Source organism: Micromys minutus, assembly GCF_963924665.1.
Source record: "Micromys minutus genome assembly, chromosome: 18".
Taxonomy (NCBI): Eukaryota; Metazoa; Chordata; class Mammalia; order Rodentia; family Muridae; genus Micromys; species Micromys minutus.
Window position 1 is genome coordinate 50131065 of NC_137953.1, and position 21518 is coordinate 50152582.

At 43.2% G+C, this 21518-nt stretch overlaps 1 protein-coding gene across 3 annotated transcripts in view; it reads right to left on the reverse strand.

The window, feature by feature from the left end:
- NRF1 (nuclear respiratory factor 1) overlaps positions 1 to 21518 on the reverse strand; it is a gene marked incomplete at its 3' end in the record, with an annotated part of 87599 nt that overhangs the window by 13007 nt on the left and 53074 nt on the right. For all 3 annotated transcript variants that reach the window (XM_080932006.1, XM_080932005.1, XM_080932004.1), the window contains exons 8-11: positions 20996 to 21193; positions 20429 to 20530; positions 19004 to 19161; positions 12529 to 12653 (exon numbers count right to left, since the gene is read on the reverse strand). In XM_080932006.1, the coding sequence (XP_080788132.1) occupies positions 12529 to 12653; positions 19004 to 19161; positions 20429 to 20530; positions 20996 to 21193 (583 nt within the window). The remainder of the gene's footprint in view (positions 1 to 12528; positions 12654 to 19003; positions 19162 to 20428; positions 20531 to 20995; positions 21194 to 21518) is intronic.

Consider the following 21518-nt stretch of genomic DNA (forward strand, 5'->3'; position numbering starts at 1 on the left):
AGGGATGGTCTAGGCTTATACTGGCCTGCTTAGAGAAACTGCCCAAGGATTTAAAATGTGTCACAAGTAATCTACATGAGAGATAATCTGTATGTGACAATCAAGAACTGATTACACTTATAAAATCCACAGGCTACTTTTGACTATGAGGACCAATTGTGCTTAAACAACATTACATTTATTAAGTTAGAAAAAGAAGAATACTGTCAAAATGTAAAGCAATAGTGTTTATTTTCTGAGCTTTCTTCCAGATGTCAAAGCAACCATGTGGTAGCTCCTGGAAGCACAGGGAAGGAGGAAGCAAGATTAGAGCTGCTCACACTTGTTCTTACTAGGACAGAAAGCTGCCAACAACCTACTTTTTGACTCCCAGGAGCGCTGTCCACACCTTATGCTGTCTATACATGAACAATTCACCTGGGTCTAGCTCCTGAGCTTTATATGGCCTCTTGTTAGAGACTATTGAGGAAAACAAAACAAAAAACAACAAAAAAACCTCTTGAGTCCTCATAGCTAGGCTATAATAACTTAAGGGAAGAGGCAGCCAGAGAGGACAAACTGAAAATAGACATTCATTCTGGCTGGCTGTGGGGCGCACACCGTGGATCTCCACTTGGAAGCAGAGGCAAGTGGATCTCTGTGAGTCTGAGGACAGTCTGGTCTACACAGTGAGTTCCGAGCCAGCCAAGACTGCACAGTGAGGCCCCATCTCAAACACCAGCAAGCAGGTATTCCTAAAACCAAACCCCTTTCTCACTTACTGCATGTCAGTGTTTTACTTTTTTTTTTTTTTTTTTAAAACTAAGACAGGCAGTGGTGGCACACGTCTTTAACTTCAGCACTCAGAAGGCAGAGGGAGGTGAACTCTGTGAGTTCAAGCCCAGCCTTGTGTGCTGAGCAAGTTCTTGGACATCCAGACTTAGAGAAACCCTGTCTTAACAAGGATTCCTAAAAAATCCAAGACATTTCAAGTTCAGACTAATGTGTCTGGGAATTACCTATAACAAGACATAGTCAATCTGTGTGCTGGTTAACACAGTGGCTATCGAGGGTGACTAAGGAACCACACTTCATTTTATTGAATTTCATTTTATTTTAATTAACTTTAAGCTATTTGCTGGAGTATAAAAATCTAGAGTTTCTAGTATGCCAGCCCCACATCACAGATGTACATCAGTCACAGACACAGACACCAGAAGAGTTGCCTTTGTTTAGATGGAACTCAATCTGAAAATGGGTGCTTTGTGTTAGCCTGAAATATATTTCCTGGACATTTCCTTATTTTGTCACAATTCTTTCTTTTTCTACCCCACTCTACAAGTTATTTTAACACTCCCTAGCCCCAAGGCCTCCCTCTGTGGAAGCTGTGCCTGCATAACAGAATTACACAGTGCAAGGTGAACCTACAGTTAGTGCTGAGCACTGTGGAGAAGCTGGGCCTGACTAGCAGTCAGAGAGCTCTTGCTGGCTCTCGGTGTGCCAATCTGATAGCACAGCCTTTGTTGCACTGCTCAGAGCCAATGGCTCAGTTCCCATACTTTAGACCCCTTCAGTGATTCTCAAATCCAACTGCTGGCTTGACAACAGCAAAGATTTTAAAATTCAATTTCACTTTGAAAACCCCATTTAGGCTCTGCAAATCTCTAAATTAGGGCCCTTCTGATAATGAAGATTTGTTGTAATTATAATGCCACAGGCAATGGTGCTGACAAAGCAAAAGCAGCATGTCTCCTTGCTAGGCCTTTGCTCTCAATTTGACCAACAGGAGGAAGAAAAGCGTTGTCAGGAGCAGATGTGTGGTGGGAGGCCCAGGAAAGCAGATCTACTGAACGGAGCAGGTGCCACTCAGACATTTACCTGACTGGCTCCGACCACAACCTCCCTCTCATTTGATACCCTACTCCTGGCAGGAGATGGAGAGAGCATCGCACAAAAAGGAAGCATGTTCATCCTGTTCAGATTACTTCTTCCAGGCTGCTGCTGGGCTCTGTGCATTTGTTCTTTATTAAGCAAATGGCAAAGCTGGATGCAGGGAAGGGAATCCTGTATTTACACAGGTAATATGAGAGTCAGAAGGCCCCAAAGCATCCAGGCTGTGATGTGCACGCTATTTGAGTTAATAACAGCATGCTGACATTCCTTCAAAATCCCACCAGAAGTAAACTGAGAGGAAGAGTCTCTTTTACCCAAGACCTTTAAAAACACTCTTCTTCAAAAGCTTGCCCTGTTAAGATAATGTGGGTCCCTGTGTGAAGGTAAGTTAAAGGCCTTTTAACACGCCTAACTAAACCCTGCAAGAATGTGGAAAACACTACACAACTACTTTTCAACCACAAATCGAGAAGTGATGAATCCAGTTAAATTTGTTCAACTGTCTAGATTTGGAATTTAAAAAAAAAAAAAAAAATCTATGGGCTGGAGAGATGGCTCAGTGGTTAAGAGCACTGACTGTTCTTCCTAGAGGTCCTGAGTTCAAATCCTAGCAATCACATGGTGGCTCACCATCTGTAACAGGATTTAATGCCCTCTTCTGGTGTGTCTGAAGAGAGTAACAGTGTACTCACATACATTAAAAAAAAAAATCTATTTGCAAGAATGTTGAGTTTAATGACAGGCAACAAGGTTCTGCTCTGGTCATGAGTAGCTAGAGTCACGAGAAACTGTAGCTCATATTTCCTACACAGAGAGAGCTTGGAACCACTGAAGAGGGCGACTGCATACACAAACACACGCTGGCTTGAAAGGCACTGGGGTGCAGTGGTCAGTGACACCCACCTGCCAGATGATAAGGACTACCTTTAACTTGAAGTCTCTGCTCAGAACGGCCATGGTTCAAGGACTGACTCTCCACAAGCAGAGAACCTAACCAGCAGACTAAAGAGCAGATAAAGGCGCGTCAAGCTGGCTTGCTGATACATGCTAATTCCTTTTGTGGTGCTGAGCACCAAATGGAAGGTTTTTAACACGGGCAACAGCTAAGTACGACTTTTGAAGGCCATAGCACAGCTCAGATGAGCCCTTAGAGTGAAGACAAACGTCCAACACTCACCACGAGCCCTCACAGCCTTCTTGCAGTCTCTCATCTTTAAGACGCAAATGAGTCAGTCTCTCTCATGTTCCTTCTCCCTCCCTTTCTTTCCTTCCCCATCTCCCTCTGTCCTAACACTTTCATGCAGGGTCTTGCTTTGCATCCCAGGCAGGTTGTTACACTGGCTTCAAACTTGTGAGCCCCCTGTCTCAGCCTCCACAGTGTTGGAATTACTGGTAGAATACCATGTCATGCTAAGCCCACAGAGGACAGGAGATCTTGCAAAAGGCACTGCTACTTTTGAAAGTGTCTGTAACACACTACCTTTGCAGGAGGCTGAGTAAGGAACTAGAGGAGGCTGCTGTAGACACTGTCCAGCTGTGCTGCTGCTGCAGACACTGTCCAGCTGTGCTGCGTCTTCATGGCAGGAAGGCCTGGGACCTCTGGGGAACAGGAACTTCCTAAAGTAGACTCTTGCTTCCCTTCACATTTCCTGTAAGGCTTTTCCTAATACTATTGGCACAATGTTATAAGTGTGGGCAGTTATGTGGGCTGGGTGCCCCATGCACTAAGAGAGCAGGACAGGGCTATTCTGGAAGGCACGCGGGACTCCAGTGTCATTCAGAATGGAGGAACAAATTTCAGGACTGAAGACTCACTGCCACAGTCCCTTTCTTCTCTCAGGCCATCAAAAGGCAAGAAGTGAACAGCACCCATGAGGTAGTGGTGCAGGGCTCTTTCGTCCGACAGAGTAGAGTCCACAGCACAGCTTCATGGTCCTATTTCTTAGCAGCATCTTAAATACCTTAAGACTCTTGACCTTTCAGGCTTTCCATACTTGGTTCTGGGTACCACTGGCTACAAGGATCTAAACCTACAAGGAAAACGTGCCCTTGTGTGAAAAGTCTGAGCAGAAATACGCAGGCGGTCTGTGTCATGAATAAACAGACCAGGAAGTGGATCTAGATGTCACCACTGCCTCTTGTCTCAGGGTTTCCTACTCAGGACTCTGTGGTGCATAAAACTAGGATGGTTCTTGAAAAAAAATCTCCTGCCTTGCTGTTTACAGTCTGTGGATTGCTGCAGTTACAGGGGTGGCTTTTTCTTTAAAAAAAAAAAAAAAAAAAAAGCAAAGCCACTATGTCTAAGAGCTGAGAAGATCAAGAGACGAAGCTCCTAGGAGCTGCCTTTCCTCCCTGCTAGGAAGAGTCATGGTAGTTTTGCCATGTCTGGTACAACAATATTATCCAAAAGAAACTTCTCCAGTGATGGCAACGTACAACTATATTTATTGTAGATTTACAGGCTACTCTAGTGGTCACTAGGTACCTGCTCTTATTGAAATTCATTGTGAAGAAACTATGATTAAAGATTCAGGACCTCAGGCTGCAGATGACCATTTACCACTTCAAATATGACTACTGTAACTGAGTAAACATCTTAGTTTTGAGATATACTTTACTTTCATTTAAATGGTCACCCATAGATAACAGCTACCACACTGGATGCTATATCTTTAATTATCTTTTTTTTTTTTTAAGAGACACTTAGTATACTGTTCATGTTGTGACCCTCCTATCTCAGAGTTTGGGTCAGTGCAGTTTTAGATATTAGGTTTGATATTATGTATTTTTTTTTTGCTAAGGTTTTTTGTTTGTTTTGCTGTTGTCAGTACCTGGTCACCAGTGAGAGAATATAGTAGTGGCAGTAACAGTAAGGAAAAAAAAAAAAAAAAAAAAAAAAAAAAAAAAAAAAAACAACCATGAAGATCCTGAGTAGTTTGGCAGGCAAAGATCAAGCAAAGTAAGAGGCTATTTTCTGGTGAGGCTTACCAGCGTATTTCCTCTTCAGTTTAGAGAGTCAGTTTGAGAGTTGACTCAAATGGGGGAAAACCTGTGTGCAAAAAAGCTTGCTTCTTGGAGGCTGTGGAGGCCACAGCGGCCCGGCTCTCCTTCTGCACTGCGCTGCCGGATCCCCAGAGCAGCACCAGCGGAGGGCTCATCTCAGGCCCTGTTCATGTGCCTGCCTTGATTTCCTTTTTGAGCCACTGCAATACGTCTCACCTCTCATAAAAAGAGACCTTAGCCAGTGTGTGCAGATGCCCTGTGATTTCATAGTGGAAGGGGCTGCATTAGGAATGAACGGATCTGCATTAGGAATGGATCTACACTGGCTTTTTCTTGCAGAACAGGCAGTGGCCCGACTTAGTCTGACTGACATCCCAGGGCCTTTTACTTTCTGGGAAGCCACAGCAACTACAGTGATACTCTGCGGGGCCTTGAGGATAAGGTGGTAGCATGCAAACGCTGGGATTCAAAACACACACAAGAAATACTTGCTCTGGAGGCTGTTTCAAGGCTGTGTTCAGCATCTGTCATATCTGGATCAGGTACAAATATTATATAAAATATAATTTTACTTTTTTCTTTGAGACAGGGTCTCTGTTTAGTCTTAACTATCTTAGAGTTCAATACGTAGACCAAGCTGGCTTCCAACTCATGGGTATCCTGCCTCTGGCTCCTGAGTGCTGGGATTAAAGGCACATGCCACCACGTTAGGCTACATTTTAAGTTTTTATTTATTACTAATTTGCATGTATGTGCCATTGTGGAGGCCAGTGGACAACTTTAGGGTGCCCATTAGCTCCTCCGAGTGATCAGGAGATGGAACACAGGTTGTCAGGACTGCACAGGAAGTCCTGATACTCACTGACCTATCTCATCAGCCCCAAAATGTATTCTATTTCAATTTCTTCATTTAAATTTTAATGAATACCAAATCAAAAAGTAATTAGTACACAAAGGAATAACATGTTAGGAACCTCCTGACAGTGACAGACACTTTTCCTAAATTAATATATACCTCTGTTGGCTCCTTTGCAAATATGCCACCATGCAGCTACGATTTATCAGAAGAAGGTCTTATGTCTTATTTCTTAAAGAGCTAGAGAACCAAGACCATGGCAATAATAGTGGGCGATGGTGAGCTCTGCCCAGTGACTGCGCCACTTTAGAAGAGGAAAAGTTATTGTGAACTGTATGCTGGAGAACAGCATGTCACCTTGTATTGACCTCCATTAAAAATGCAGAGGAGGCTTCTGACCCTTCTCAGTTGTCTGTCACCAGCCTCTGGATCTGTCCTAAAGACGAAAAACGTGGCCTACACTATGTGCTATGAGCTCTGTACTTCTTGACCGACTGAGTAAACTGTGAAGACACCATCTGACTTACAATGTATCTATATATCCTGGACTCTGCTAAGCCCTGTACAGGAACCATTTTGTTCAGCGTGTACTACCATATTTACAAAGAACAGCCACCCTAACTGTGCAGCTAAGGCGTAGGGAGGTAACCCTGCCTCCATAATGTTACTGTAACAGTGTCAGAGCCCTTAGCTCACAGAGCTGTCCATCTTCCTCAACCTGGCTACTCTAAATACCACAGGAGACACAGTTAGCCAGCTTGCCATCACTCCTCCTGCTCACTGACCAGCCACAGCCTGGCATGAGCAATACACACAGACTACGACTGAACTCTAGCCCCAGCCCGACAGTAAGAGACAGACAAAGACAGCGAGGGAGAAACAGAGTTTACAGACCTCATACTAAAGATATTCCTCACTTCTTAGAGGCAGGCCTTAGAACCCTCGTCAATAACAGGGACTGGACTGGAAGGTACGTTTCACCTTCTCCTGTGAGGATGTCGCCAACAGCGCTGCTCTGTTCTCAGAACTTCATGCTTGTTCTCACTCACCTTTTCTGTTAACCTTCTTTCTTGGATAAAATGATCAATTTTCTTTTCTATCCTTTTTCTTTTTGTCCTAAGTCCTGCACAAGCCACACAATCTACCACTGAGCCACATTCTCAAGCTTTAAGAATAAAACTTGACAGGTATTTTAATCCAGTTGAGATCAAGTTAAAGTGGGGATATTAAAAGTAAGGGTTTTTAAAAGGACCACAGCAGTGCATGCCTTCCTCTCTGAGTTTGAGGCCACCCTGTTATACTCTGCGAGTTCCAGGATAACCAGGCTGTGTAAAAAAAACCCTATCTCAAAACAAAACAAGAAGAAGAAGCAAACATAAGGGGGGAGGGATCAGAACATTTGAGGTCATGCTAAGTGAGGGAAGGACAGGAAGTGTTGTTTCCTACAGGCATTAGTTTGGTTTTTCAGCAGGATGGGCAATAAATAAACTGTAGTACGGCAGGACGGATGGGACAGAAAACTGCTGCAAGAGCCAGCCAGGCAGATGGCTGTGGCCCAAAGGGGAATGGGAGCAGCCTTCTTCAGAGGTGCTCAGTGCCCACACCGGCCACTGTCAGCGTCAGTGTTTACAGTCCTCCAGACCATGTTCCTCCTCCCAGGACCAGAGGGAAGACCGAGGCCCCAGGTCTTAATGCTAGGCCAAAACAGGTAGTACTAGTACAAAGGTTCATTTCTCTAAGTGAACTCCAAAACTACTAGAGCTCACTCTTTAAAATTTTGACAATTTTTTCCATCCAAATTTAAAAATGGATCTTTTAATTGATTGATAATAACAAGTATTGTAACATAGAGAGAAAATACCAACTTATTTCTACCTAATACAGTACACTAAAATAAATTTCAGATATTTTATAATATTCAAAATTTTAAAAAATGACTATATTAGGCCAGGCTGGGCTATATGAGACCCTTTCTTAAAATAAAAACCAAAACCCACCCAACAACTAGAAAAATAACAGACAATGCTGGCACACACCTTTAATCTCAACAGTGGGCAAAGGTTGGTAGGTCTCTGAGTTCAAGGCCAGTTTGGTCAACAAGGTGACTTCTAGGATAGCCACAGCTATACATAGAAACCCTGTCTTGAAAAATCAAGACCAAAAACCCTAGAAAGCAAATCCCTAAAGACCATATTAGAACTGGAGGAAAACATAGATACTTAGGAAAGACCACTGAAGCTATGCGTGGTGGTGCACACCTTTAGTCCAAGGATTTGGGAGGCAGAGACAGGTGAGTCTCTGAGTTCAAGGCCAGCCTGGTCTACACAGTGAGTTCTGGGACTCTGGGGGCTATACAGAGAAACCCAGTCTTGGGAAACAAAACAAAAAAACCAAACTAACCAAACCAAACCAAACAAAAAAAGAGCCATTGGGCATAAAGTACCCAGACACAGTGGCACGCTTGGGAGTTGTGTTAGCACTTAGGAGACTGAAGCAGGTGCATCGTGATTTTGAGGCTACCTTGAAAAACCAGAACTCTAAGTCTCAAAACAAAAATAACAATGAGGGAGCTGGAGAGATGGTTCAGTGGTTAGGAGCACTAAGTTTTCTTCCAGAGGTCCTAAGTTCAATTCCCAGCAACCACATGATGGCTCACAACCATCTGTAACGGGATCTGATGCCTTCATCTGGTGAGTCTGAAGACAGCTACATTGTACTGATATAGAATAAATAAATAAATCTTAAAAAAAAAAGTAACAACAAAAGCAAAAATTCTATGAGCACAAAAACAAACAAAAGAATCAAGCCTTTCTAAATTAGTAATACAGAGGTAAAGGCAATACACATGTCCACATATATGACAAGAACATTACTAGGTCACAGATAAATATGCAGGCAAAGCATTCATACATGTTAAAACACACAAATGCACAACTGTGGCTAGGAACCTGAGCTGGGTGCAGTGGTCACTCCTGCCTCTAACCCAGCGGTTCAGGGGTACGGGAGAGGATTGCTTTCGAGTTTGAGCCACACCTAGACCACATAATGAGTCTATCTTAAAAACAGAACAAAAATAATGAGAAGGTGAACATATGCATTATTAACATAGAAAGGCAGACTAAGACAGAACTTACTACTAAGCAGGTAAGAATAAGAGCATGCTAATATCCAGTAGGAAGTAAGGAAGCAGTCGTCCCAGTGGGACAGTGATGAAGTGCAGGACACGTGACACCAAATAAATGAATAGCAAATAAAGCTGTGCGAAACCTTGTACAAACATGAACAGTGCCATTTCATTTTTTTTTTAAAAAAAAACTATTAATAAGCTAAATTTCCAATAAGAGGAGGCTCTCCCAATTATGGATAATAAGATGAATATTACCAAGGATTATAAAAATGGCCTTTTCAAAAGTTATTTAATGACATGAAAATGGTTAAGATATTTCAAAACAAATTACAAAGTAACACTGATAATACAACCCTATTCAGTTTGAAAATATTTTTTGACAATCAGGCCAGATTAAAAACCAAACCAAAACAAAAACCTTCCAAACATCAACATTCTATACTTTAATAACCAAAGTAAAACCAAAAATATTGCTCCCTGCAAAACAAACAGACAGACAAACAAACAAGCAAACAGAAAATAAAACCAAAGGGTGAAGCAAACTTTGAAGCTCCCTTTTGCCATTTCTGTTTCTCTTCCAGATCTAGGCAGACGGTCAGCAGCCCTAGGAAGAAGCATGGGTGCCTAGCAACGCCAGTCATGTTTTGCTTGGCCTCATCTTGTTTTTAGGAAGAAAAGAGACCCAAACAAATCTGTGACAATATTTCTAACATAAAAGCAGGGGCTGGCTGAGGTAGCAGGAGCCAACAGAATCCTTTCATTATTTTTGCTGTAAAATAGGAAGGAGGAGAAAAGGTCTATAAAGGCCTCCCCCACAGGAGTGTCTGTATCCGCTGGTCTTGGGCGCCACGAGTTCTGGAAGCACAGGGGATCCAGGGCCTAGCAGAGAAGAGGGCGGTAGAGAAAAGGGAAATGAACAGTCTAAAGTGTGTAGCCACGTTGACTATAAACTGACTCAAGCCATGCTAGGGCTCCACCTTCCTGTCATGTTAGGATGGAAGTAGTGCCCAGAAAAACGGGATGTCTCCTGGGATGGAGAGTTCGCTTATGAGGACTGCCTTGTTGGCCCAGTCAGAGTCTTCAACACTACAGGACACCCTAACCTATCACCTGTGCCTGTCTTCCTCCATCAGATTCTGTGGCTAATCCATTCCTGCTATTCTGCTCCTCTAACTCCTCTTCAGGCCAGAAACCATATTTGAATGGCTCTAAGATCTTTTATTTGCACTGTTCTTTAGACTGTTCTGAAGTCTATGACACATTTCCCCCAAAAAGTGTCAATTTCCAAGTTACAAGTAGGACTTTATTCTGCCATCATTAGATTCTTCCTGATAATAAACTTTTGATTTAAAAACAAAAGAGATCTTGTTGGTTTACTGGCAAAAGCTTGAAGTTTATCCTCACAGAGTGGCAGGGTCTGGGAGAATGAAGAGCACGGCTGGTCAGGCAGCTGCCATTATGGAGAGGAACACCAGCTCTGACCCACAGTAAACCCTAGAGTGCTCTGGGTGAATGTGTCAGTACAGAAGGAATGTCAGAGCAATCTGGATCAGCTCCCATACTAGACCTGTCTGGATTCCCAAGAACAGATAAAAGCCTAGAGTCACTGGGATGTGGTTCAGGCACGAATTTAGTTTGATAACAGAGAACCTACAGTAAGAAAAGGACAATCCAAGTCAAAAATCCTAAATTTGGCATGCACTAACTTGCTTAGGAGACTAATAGCTTTTTAGTTTATTTTTGAGACTGAGTCTTCCCGTATTGGTCAGGGTGGTCTCTAACTCATGAGTGGGAGTGGCCTTCTACTCTCAGCCATCTGAGTAGAATTACAAGCTTGTGTCACTAGGCTTGGCTGGAACTGTGGGCTCTTAGGATACAGATCACAAATGTTCTATCAAGAATACAGCCAGCAACGTGGAAACTACTAAAGAGGCAACTTCTAGCACTGGACAGTAGAGAATGTGATTCAGCTTTATCATACGGCCCATCAAGTCTACCTGGCTGGATAGCCGGAGCATCTTCAGACTCCAGCATAAACTTGTCGTTTTGAAAAGGTGAGGCTGGGGAGGAGCTAAAACTCAAAAGTAGCCAGTTCTCTTTCAGACACATCAAGCCTATTAGCATGGATAACAAACTCTTCCATGAAACCCATATGAAGTATGTTAGCAGTTCCATGAGAGTAATGGCAACTGTAGTTGAGGAGAATGCCATGTGGCCAGAGAGTCTACCTTCCCCTCTGTAAGGAGATGAGAATGCAGATGAGGATGAGCAGAGGTAAGAACAAGGTAGGGTCCTAGCCACAAGGGAGCGTCTCCTTAACTCCTTCCATGGCCCACTGTGTCCTGATCATGCCAACACCACCTCCCTTCAGGTTAGTATAAGAAAGCCCTCCCACCCCCCGAGAAAACAGCCAGAAGTAGTATGTAATGTGGTTTTTTTTTAAAGAAAACAATTCTCACAAATGACATCAGCTAGTAATTCCTACATGGCTCTCTCCTAGAACAGAAGAATAGTTTCTTACTGTAAAAGACACATTGTGTCTCCCCCCCCCCCCCCGAAAGACTTTCCTGACTTGCAGAGTATTCAGTTCTTATGGGCTGACCATAAAACCAAACAGTGCTAGAAACCTCTGCTCCTTCCCCCCACCTCCGTCCTGCCATCTTCATTCGGAGACAGCCTTACTACAGTATTTCCTGCCCTTCTTGAGCTCAGAGATCAGCCTGCCTTGCCTCTGCTTCTTCAGGACTGGGATTAAAGGTATGTGCACACTTCCCAGCTGAAACTTCCTCTTTCAGCCATTTGATGCCTAAATAAAAAGATGTTATCTATCTGCCCTCTTGCCAGGACTTGTATACCAAAGTCTCCCATATCACAGGTAAGTAGGTCTGCTCCATTAGAAGACCGGCACAAGCAGTGCCACAGGTCAGGCCGCTGCCCTCTGACCCAGTCTTCTGAGCCACTCCCTGGAAGCCAGGGCCTTCACACTGACTCCCAGAGCCTGCTGACGTGGATCCAAAGAGCTGGGTTGGAGCCATAGTTTTGCTACTGCATTTCTATGAACTTTACCCCCTTTGTTTATTCTGGACAGTCACCAATATCCAGGAAGTCAAAGAGCTGGAAAGAAGGGCAGGGTGGTGGCATTGGCTAAAACAGATGTCCTTGGTAAGGCCACATATAACAAGAAGCAGAGCACATAGGACCAACCAGAAAAGTGCCTTCACCATAGCCTGTTGCATATCCTGGGGCAGGCGACATGCTGGGGGCTTTTAGACTGAATCAGTGCATTCCACCCACCCATGGGAGGTTCTACTCAGTCAAGATCAGCAACTTACCTTACCCCATAGACAGTCAAGGAAATGCTCCAAAGCAAATCTTAAGTATGTCTCAGCAAGTCCCATCTTAGCAAAACAGCTAATTATTAAAAATTATTAATTATTTATTAATTAATAAAAGTAGCCATCACTGTAGTATTTTCCTTCAGGGAACCTCAAGAATCCTATTAGTAAAAGGAATCGGAGGCCCCTAGATTTTCCTAGGCATTAATTGCCTACCTATGAAGAAAAATTCAAACCAAGCTCAATGTCTTTCTAACGGGTTTGTTGCCAGCTATATCAGGAAGGTTTAAGTGGAAACAGGGAATACATTCAATAAAATATTCATGATCTCTTACCATTAGCATCTTGGACTCCAGTAAGTGCTCCGACGGCTGCTGCGGTTTCTCCAGACAGGACTATCTGTCCCCCGCCTTGTAAGGTGGCTTCAGCCAGAGTGGCGACAGCATGGGCAGCAGCCTCACTGTGGGCACAGGGGCAGGACAGGGTATATGCACGGTAAGTCATGGCAGAGCACTGCTGTCTTTCCTAGGCTCTTTGGGCTCCTTGGGTGCTGCTAGTCACCAGAGCTGAAGAGCCAAGAGTGATTTTAGTAATTATAAACAACTAGAAGGATCTCAAGTCCTACATATTTCTAAAGCTAATCTCAAGTCTTTCTTAAACTTAATGGTAACGAGTGTCTGAGGACAGAAGATGTTCATTATCAGTCCTTCCTTATTGACACCAATGGAACAAGCAAACCAGAGTGGAGTTCTGATCCATATTCACACAAAACCAGCTTTGGCTGTCAATCACAAGGCTTCCTTTCCTGCTTGTGATAACATAAAGCAGACCATTAGAAGCTGTCCTTTTATGCTAACGATGAACGATAATCTAAACAGTCAGCTAGCTGACTCATATTAAATAACAACAGTTATACAGGATTTTTAAATATGCTCTTATAGGAACATATATGTTCATATATGTTCTATAGGAACTTATATGTACACAGCACTAACTATCAAGTCTTAACATTTAAAATCATTTCTGCAAGGCCAAGCTTCCTGCCTCTTAAGTTCAAAGAAACCATAAACTCCCCCTCCTACGAGGCTAACACTGCACAGAGCAGAGACATCTACTAACAGGAGCACATGTTCCTACCAGCTTGGGGATCACTTGTCCTTCTCCTTGCTCTCTGCTTTTACTATATAAATAAACATCCACTTTTCCTGACTCTGTAATACCATACCATGTAAGACATACTATTACTTTTTATTTTAACCACTTAATAAGATATACTATTATTTAATTTTAATTTTATATTTTAAGGAAGAAAACCCTAAAGAAGTTAAGACTAAAATTTGCCATTTAAATTTCAGAGATTTTAAAAACAAAACAAACAGCCCAGAGGAATTTCAGACTCTCCTCTCTGAAGATGGAGATGTCAGCTCCAGCTGACAATCTGGGGTTCCTGAGGGAATATCAGAATTGACTATTTAGGCTTTGCTGTATTAAAATGATTCTCTTGCACCCCAAGCTCTAGTGGAGAGTGGCGAGTAGAGACAAGTCACTGAGCAGGTCAGACCAATGCATACCTTATTACATACATCTAAGAAGCTCAGCGGATAAAGCAAGGGTACAACAATGTCTCAGGCCAACTGGCCAGCCAGAACAAATCTGCCTTGCTTTTAAGCTACCCCAATGTAAAATGAATATATGTGCCTTGCAGAATTTAAATCCTCAGAAATAGTCCCTATCACATATCAAACAAGTAAGCAGAATCACACTGCAACTTTGCTGTTCCTGCAGAGCTGGAGACCAAAGCAAGCACACACTAGGACATTCTCTGTACGGCTGTGGCACGTGCCACTTACAAGATGAGAAAACTGTCAATCTCCAGACACCACACCAATCAGCCCAAAGAGCTGCAAGTGGACCCTGCCTTTAGCTGGAATTGTTTGGAACGCTGAGGCAGGAGGAATGCCACAAGTTTGAGCCTAACTGGGGCTATATAGCAAGATCTTATTCTGGAATAGCTGGAGTGGTTAGAGTCATATCTGGGGCCTACAATTGGAGTTACCCAGCAGGCTGAGCAGGAACATCCAAATTATGAGTTACAGAGCAAGTTCTAGGTCAGCCCTGGAACCACTGTGATACCTTGTATAAAATTAAAACTTAAAAATACTGAGAATAGATGAATACTACAACTTTGTAGGTTTATTTCCACAGAGTGTAAAAGGAACTGTTTTTAAACTGTAGAAGACTTTGATAAGCCAGCAAGGGTATTTTAGCTAATAGGATAACAGCACCACAGAAGATCTGGTTGGCCTGTGGGAGGGTCTCTCAAAGTCTGTCAATCTTCCCCCGGATATGCAGGCTGTGGATGAGCACTGGAGTAAAGGCAGAGATGAGCATTTCTCCTGTAGTTGGATTGGTTTTTGTTTTGTAAACATTGCTCTTATAGTATTCATATGCACGATAGGAACATTTTGAATTTGTGGCCATTCTCCCAGGAAATAGTAGACAACTTCATGTTCATATGTTCTGTGGAGGCATGCGGTACGATAGGCATCACACATTATAAGGGGTTTAGCGGTAAACAAATTACAAATGGCAAAGCTATAAAAAAAAAATACTGAGAATATACATAGCTGAGGGAAGCAAGTGCCCACATGTGTTAAGTTCCTAGGTTCATCTATCAGCACCAAGGGGAATCTTTAATTTAGGGGCTGGAGAGCTTGCTAAGTGGTTAAGAGTACTTGTTACTTTTGCAGAGGACTCAGGTTAGATTCCCAACACCCATGTGTTGGCTCACAACAATCTATAATTCCAGTTCCAGGGCATCTGAGGCTCTCCGGAATCCCAGTGGAACCAGGCATACAAACATATATACATGTATGTTTACTTATACACATAAAATGAATATTAATTTTTTCATTACCTAAAAATGTAAATATTAATTAAAATACTACCACATTGCAAATTTTAGTTAAAATTCATTTCTAAACCAGAAGAGATTCCAACACTGCATGTGTACTGGCCAGAGATCTACCCCCAACTCCCTTTTAAAGGCCTTGGCCTGGGGTTTACCCATGAGGCTAGGCTGGCTGGTCAGAGAGCCCAGATCTGCTGTCTCTACCTCCCCAGCACTGCTGGGTTACAAAAGCAAACCACCCTACTCTGTGGCTGGACATAAGGATCACATATGGCACTGCCCCCTCCCCCAACACTTTACTAAGATATCACCAAGTCTTTCATCAACTTTTGTTTGTTTTGAGACAGGGTTTCTGTGTAGCCCTGGCTGCCTTCAAACTCAGTGATCCACCTGCCTCTGCCTTCCTAATGTTGGATTAAGTATATGTCTAATTTAAATCATGAGAAAGTGCACAGTTCTTACCTTCTACAGGTAAGGACATTCTGATCTACATTATCCATCATCTCTTACTGGACCAATGTCAATCTATATACTAAAACAACATTATATTTTATATATAATAAATATTAATATACTATATCAATATACATTCATATCCATAATATTTATAACATAGTTATATAAAATATATTTATGATATAGCTAATATATCAATATAAGGGCTGGAGAAATGGCTCAGAGGTTAAGAGCACTGACTGCTCTTCCAGAGGTCTTGAGTTCAATTCCAAGCAACCACATGGTGGCTCACAACCACCTGTAATGGGGATTCGATGCCCCCTTCTGGTGTGTCTGAAGACAGCGACAGTGTACTCACATATATGAAATAAATAAATAAATCTTAAAAAAAAAACTGTATTTCAAAATATGGTTCATTTTCTTTTCCTTCCTTCTTCCTGCCCCTTGTCTTTCTGTGTTTGTTTGATCCTGGCTGATCTGGAACTTCTAGCCAACCTCAAGCCTCCAAGTGCTGAGATAAAGGGAGGTACCATCATCCTCCATTTTGCTTCATTTTAAAGCAGTGTCCACAGTTAAAGGGCATCGTCCCTAAGCTCCCTGGAAAGAAATGACCAAGTCCCAGCTTCCTTACAATGCTGAGTGGAAGCAGTGTGGTCAGCAGTCACACAAATGCTTATTGACAAAACAATGTAAAGCATGTTTTCCCAAGGTAAACACAGGCCCAGTGTACACAGCACAAAGCCTCGACGCTTCATCCCTTTGCAGGCTGCAATGGAGGACTTGCCTCATATCTTTGCAGGAGGGTCTGGCTAGGAGGGACTGAAAGTACAGAAAATCCTAGCCAATAAAGCAGAGTCTCATTGCTTTCCCTGCTGCTTCTTTAGAAGAGCTGTTTGGTCTGCTTGGTCTTTGTTTTGGTTTTGTGTGTGATGTTCTCCATGATTCCCTTCCTGCCTCTTTCCAGAAAAGTGAAATTATTCTTTATCTTGTACATTAAAATGAACACCGATTTCAGTTTCTATTACTGATAACTCTTGCACACCACTGTTAGGTTATTAAGAAGCCAGGGTGGGCTAAGGCTGTGCAGCTCTGGGTCCTGTTCTGACTTGCTGTAAAAACTCTTTTAACAGCATAGTTGAAAAACAGGTCTTTCCTGCAGCTGTCCCCTTCCCCTCCTCAGGCCCCACGTGCCTGTCCCACAGCTTGCTTCTCCTTTCTCACTCTGCACTCACATCTGCTGTTTATAGTGCAGCAGAGGTGCAGGTGGTTACCAGAGAATCATGCTTGTTCCATCTGTACCTGAAACACACTAGGCAGATTATGAAATTACTTTGTTACCATAGGAACAACGACCAGCGTTCTCTGTAATAGGACTTCCAACAACGAATTTTGAGAGGATAAAGGGGTGCCCTGCATCGCATGTACACCGACTCACTCAGTACGGGGCTGCCTTAGACCCAATTCACCTGTGAGTTATAGCTTGCTTTGCTGCCAGGCTTGGCTTCTGGCGGAAGTGGCAACACATCACCCCAGCACTCACTGGGGCATTGGACTATCTGATTGCAAACAGATTTCAACATCTCTTTTCTCCTCCTTCAAGCCACAGTGACCCGCACTCTCCTTCCTGGAGTAAACACTGCAGCTGCACCTCAGTTTTGTTAACAAGCCCTCAGGGGATACCATTATGCTCACAGCCTTTAGAAATAAACTTTATCCTCACAGCAAAGGGAACCAGAATCAGATTTTCCACCATGTGCAGGGTTCCCAGGATACCACACTTCACTGGGAGTCAAGGTGTTGGCTTCAAGGTTCTGGTTTTGTTGGTCTTTAGTGATGGCTTACTACTTACTACTTTTGACCCAAAGTAACAGTAAGGGGACACCAGGCCAAAGACAGGGGTTTTCCCTCTGAGTCTTTAGGAAATTTATCTGAGTACCTTGAAGGAAGGAAGGCCAACTGTAAGAGTAGTTACATTTCCATGATTCTGTAAAGCACATATCAGGGGCCTCAGGACAAGGTAAATCTGAGAGGACAAGAGTAAGCACATGCCTGTGTCTCAGTCTTAAGAGTCAGACCTTTCATATCTTAGCCATGACTTCCTTCAAAATCAACGGCTTCCAAGCCTTTATCAAAGGTACTGGTACTAGAGAAATGGCTCAGTGGTTAAGAGCACTGACTGCTCTCCCTAGTGGTCCCGAGTTCAAATCCCAGCAAACACATGGTGGCTCATAACCATCGGTAATGTGATCTGATGCCCTCTTCTGGTGTGTCTGAAGACAGCTACGGTGTACTTATAATAAATAAATAAATAAATAAATAAATGTTGTATTACTGAGTTCTTGAATATTCTGTTTGTGAATATTACTCTACAGTAACAAAGAGGAAACTCAGACTAGGAGCTAAGTTTCTTAGGGGCAAATAGCTAACAAAGAGTTTAGTTGGGATTCAAACCAGGAAATCTATGTAACCTTGGAATTCTCTTCTTAAACAACACACTGTACAGCCGCAGCACACTGCACACAAATATACGCTTTCCAGCCGACTATCCCTACCAATCTAAACTTTTTTGTAAAAGCTGTTTAGCAATAAAAAAAGTTCCTCCAATCTACACTTTAGCTGACTTTTATTCCTTTCTGGATTTCTACAATGTTCATTCTAACATCAACTGTTGAGCGTTCACTAGAATTAAGTCTCCCTAGGTACGAGGAGGATTTCTTTTACAGCAGACAATGCTGCAACACTCCTCTCTACTCAGAGCTCACCTAGTAAGAGTGCTGGCTTGCCATGGAGGCCAAGGACCATGTGAGACTAAGGACTGCACACAGTGAGCAGCAGCCCTGACCACACAACAGGCACTGCTCCCAGGCTCTCTCCCACAGCGCTGTCTTCAGTTCTTACAACACCTCCTCAAGGCAGGGAGAGGCATTACAGTCTACAGAAAGAGAGCCCGGGGCCCTGAGTTTAAATAAACTGTTCCAGGTCGGCCAGCTAGCAAAGGACAGGGCAGAGTGACTTTAAGGTCCCCATTCTTAATGATTAATAAAAATTCCTGGGTCTTCTGAAAATAAAATTGTGTCAAGAATCAAGAACAATAGGGTGATGACCCTTCCTGTCAATGATCAGCAGGAAGTAGTCAGAAAGGAACATGCATACTGTTTTGGAAAAGGCCTCTCTTTCTGCAGTGTGTCCTTCCTAGATATTCTTCAAAACAAAGGGTTCAATTGTTCTTGGTGGGGGCTGATTAGAAATCCAAGTACTACATAGCCCAGCCTTAGAATGTCTGCCTAACATGCATGAAGCCCTGGGGAGCTCCCGTCCCAGGACTGAAGAAAACAACCCAGCCTAAGGTGTCTTATGAGTTGTGTATCCCTAAGACTGAGGAGGAATGTGGCGGCTCTCTTAGGACAGGCCTGAAATCCCATTCTTCCCACCCCTGCTTCCACCTGTTGAGGGCCATGGTGACAGTAGCTCCCTGTTGCATCTCCTGAGAAGCTGCCACCGCGGCTTCTGCTAGTGATGCTACCGCCTGGGTGGCCTCTGATGCTTGCGTTGTCTGGATGGTCATTTCACCACCCTGTAATGTGGCCCAATTTTGTTCCACCTGAGGCAGAAAGGACAAGGACAGTCAAAAGTCAAAACATATAAAAGTCAAAACATCATGGCCTATAATATATAGGGAGACTATTAGAATTTACATTTGAATTTGACTGTGTCTGTATCAAGTAGTTCTGGAAGCACATTCTCAGCACTCAGTAGGCATTTCCTACTCTCAAGGCTCAGGGGATGGAGCACTTGCTGTCTTGGGGAGGACACACTCCTTTGCTCTTACTTGCTTCCCTTAGTCCAAGCTCAGGGTCATTATTCCTCTGAGAAGCACTCAGACGCAAATCCCCTGCATCACACCCTGGGCCCCTCTTCCCTTTCCTGCTGCTGTTCAATGAATGGCTCCCCATGGGTTTCCCACCAATCCTGTGTGGTCCCCTATGGACAGGAATAGTTTATTGTTCAGTCTGGACTGTAGAGCCTGGCACAGGGCTCCAGAGCATTTACTGAATGTGTGGGAGGGGAATATACTTCTGTATTTTCCTACTTGTTACTGAACCTGTTTATATTTCAGCTGGATTGATATTCATTAAAAACCTACCAGAATGTATCACATAATTTCAAAACCATCACATGTGCTAGTGCCCCACTCAAAGTTCACATCTTTAATGTCTTTGTACTTTGGTGGGTTTTTTCCTTTGTCCAGCAGACTTACATATATTATCATCAGATACTCAAATTTCTGATGTCTAATGCATTCAACATGACCAAGACCAAATAATGGTCCAAAGTACAAAAAAAAAAAAAAAATCCACTCACTGATCCTGCCTCTGCCTCCAGAGCACTGGGACTAAAGTGGAGAGGCACCACAATGCCTGGTACACAACTGATTCTTAAGCTAATTGCATCCTAAATATATTACACACTTATAAAAACCAACATACATAGCTGACTTTAAATTTAATGTTGAATTCTAAATGTCCATGTAATTTGCACAGTCCCTAAATGACTTTGGAGCCATGCAGATTGTCTATGTTCTGCATGGGAGCCCTCAAATAGCCTTTTTGTGAAAGTATTAAAGAGAAAATCCCCTTTATTGTGTTTTATATTAAACACTGTATTACAAATGTGAAATTCTAAGTTTCTGACAAGTTGGAATGGGCTGAAGTGATCCATGAATTTTAACTGTTACAATTAACAAACACAGTATTAGGTACTTCTCCAAACTGGCATGGTCTGACACACACTGTAAGGCTGGGCCCTCACTTCTCCGTCCTTTATTCATGCACCGTCTCAATAGGGGAACACAGAAACCCTTTTCTTACCTCTCCATCAGCCACAGCGGAATAATTCACTTGGGCAACAGTGACTGTGGTTGGCAATTCCGAGGCGTCAGCCAATGTGGCTACTGTTGCCCCCGTCCCAACCTAGGACACACAGGAGGTTAAGTGTCAGTGCAATAGGCCCTTCTGCTGGCCCTGAACCCCAAATTCAGCATAGTATGCCTTCTGACGTGAAGAGAATGACTAAAATCAACTCTCAGAGGCTAGCATGAACCAGTATCAGAAGAGTGACTGCAGTCCACAAGTTTGGTGCCAGACGACTAATGCTTTACCTAACTCCACCTGAACTTTAGAGAGTCCTCCTCTGTCAATAAGCAGTGTTCCACCTCAGAAAAAGTATTTCTCTGGCATGTACACCACCCCCATTCCTCCTGGGTGAGGGACCCTGGTCCCATGCCAAGCATCATAAGAAAATGAATAAAAATAATGGAGGTGTTTAAAGTGGATTCTAGGCAGGAAGAGCTAGAGCACCTGTTGTGATGAGCAGAGGACACCCCCACAGGTGAGACCCCACTGAAGCACCTCCCTTATGCCATGAGGCTTGCTTACCTGGATAAGAGACACGGTGCCGTCGGGGTTGCTGAAGGTCTGCACTACAGTCTGGGACGGCACGAGGTGCGCTATGCTGTGTGTGGTGGTGGCCTGAGTCTGTGTCTGCTGGTCTTCAAATGCGTATAAGAGATCCTCCCGCCCATGCTGCTTGTAACAGTTTTTAACTATGGTCCGTAACGCCTGGGTCCACGAAACCTGCCATCAGGAAGACCAGGAATGTGTAATAAACCACAAAGAAATTGGGTATTTAGATCACAACAGACAAATCAGCCATGTATTTATCAAACCTTGTATAGAGTTAATTTCTTAGGATTTCCCACAGAATTATTCTGGAGCAAAGCATTTCCTTTCCTAACCAAGGTCTGATTTCGCTTTTTATGTCCTATTCCAAACTAAGGCCAAACTCTCCAATTTTCCCTAAGAGGTAACACCATGATCAAGATATATGTATTATGTCTCTTTGTATGTATGTATGCCGGTGTGTATCTGTGTGAGGTATCCTACCATGTGTGAAGGTTCC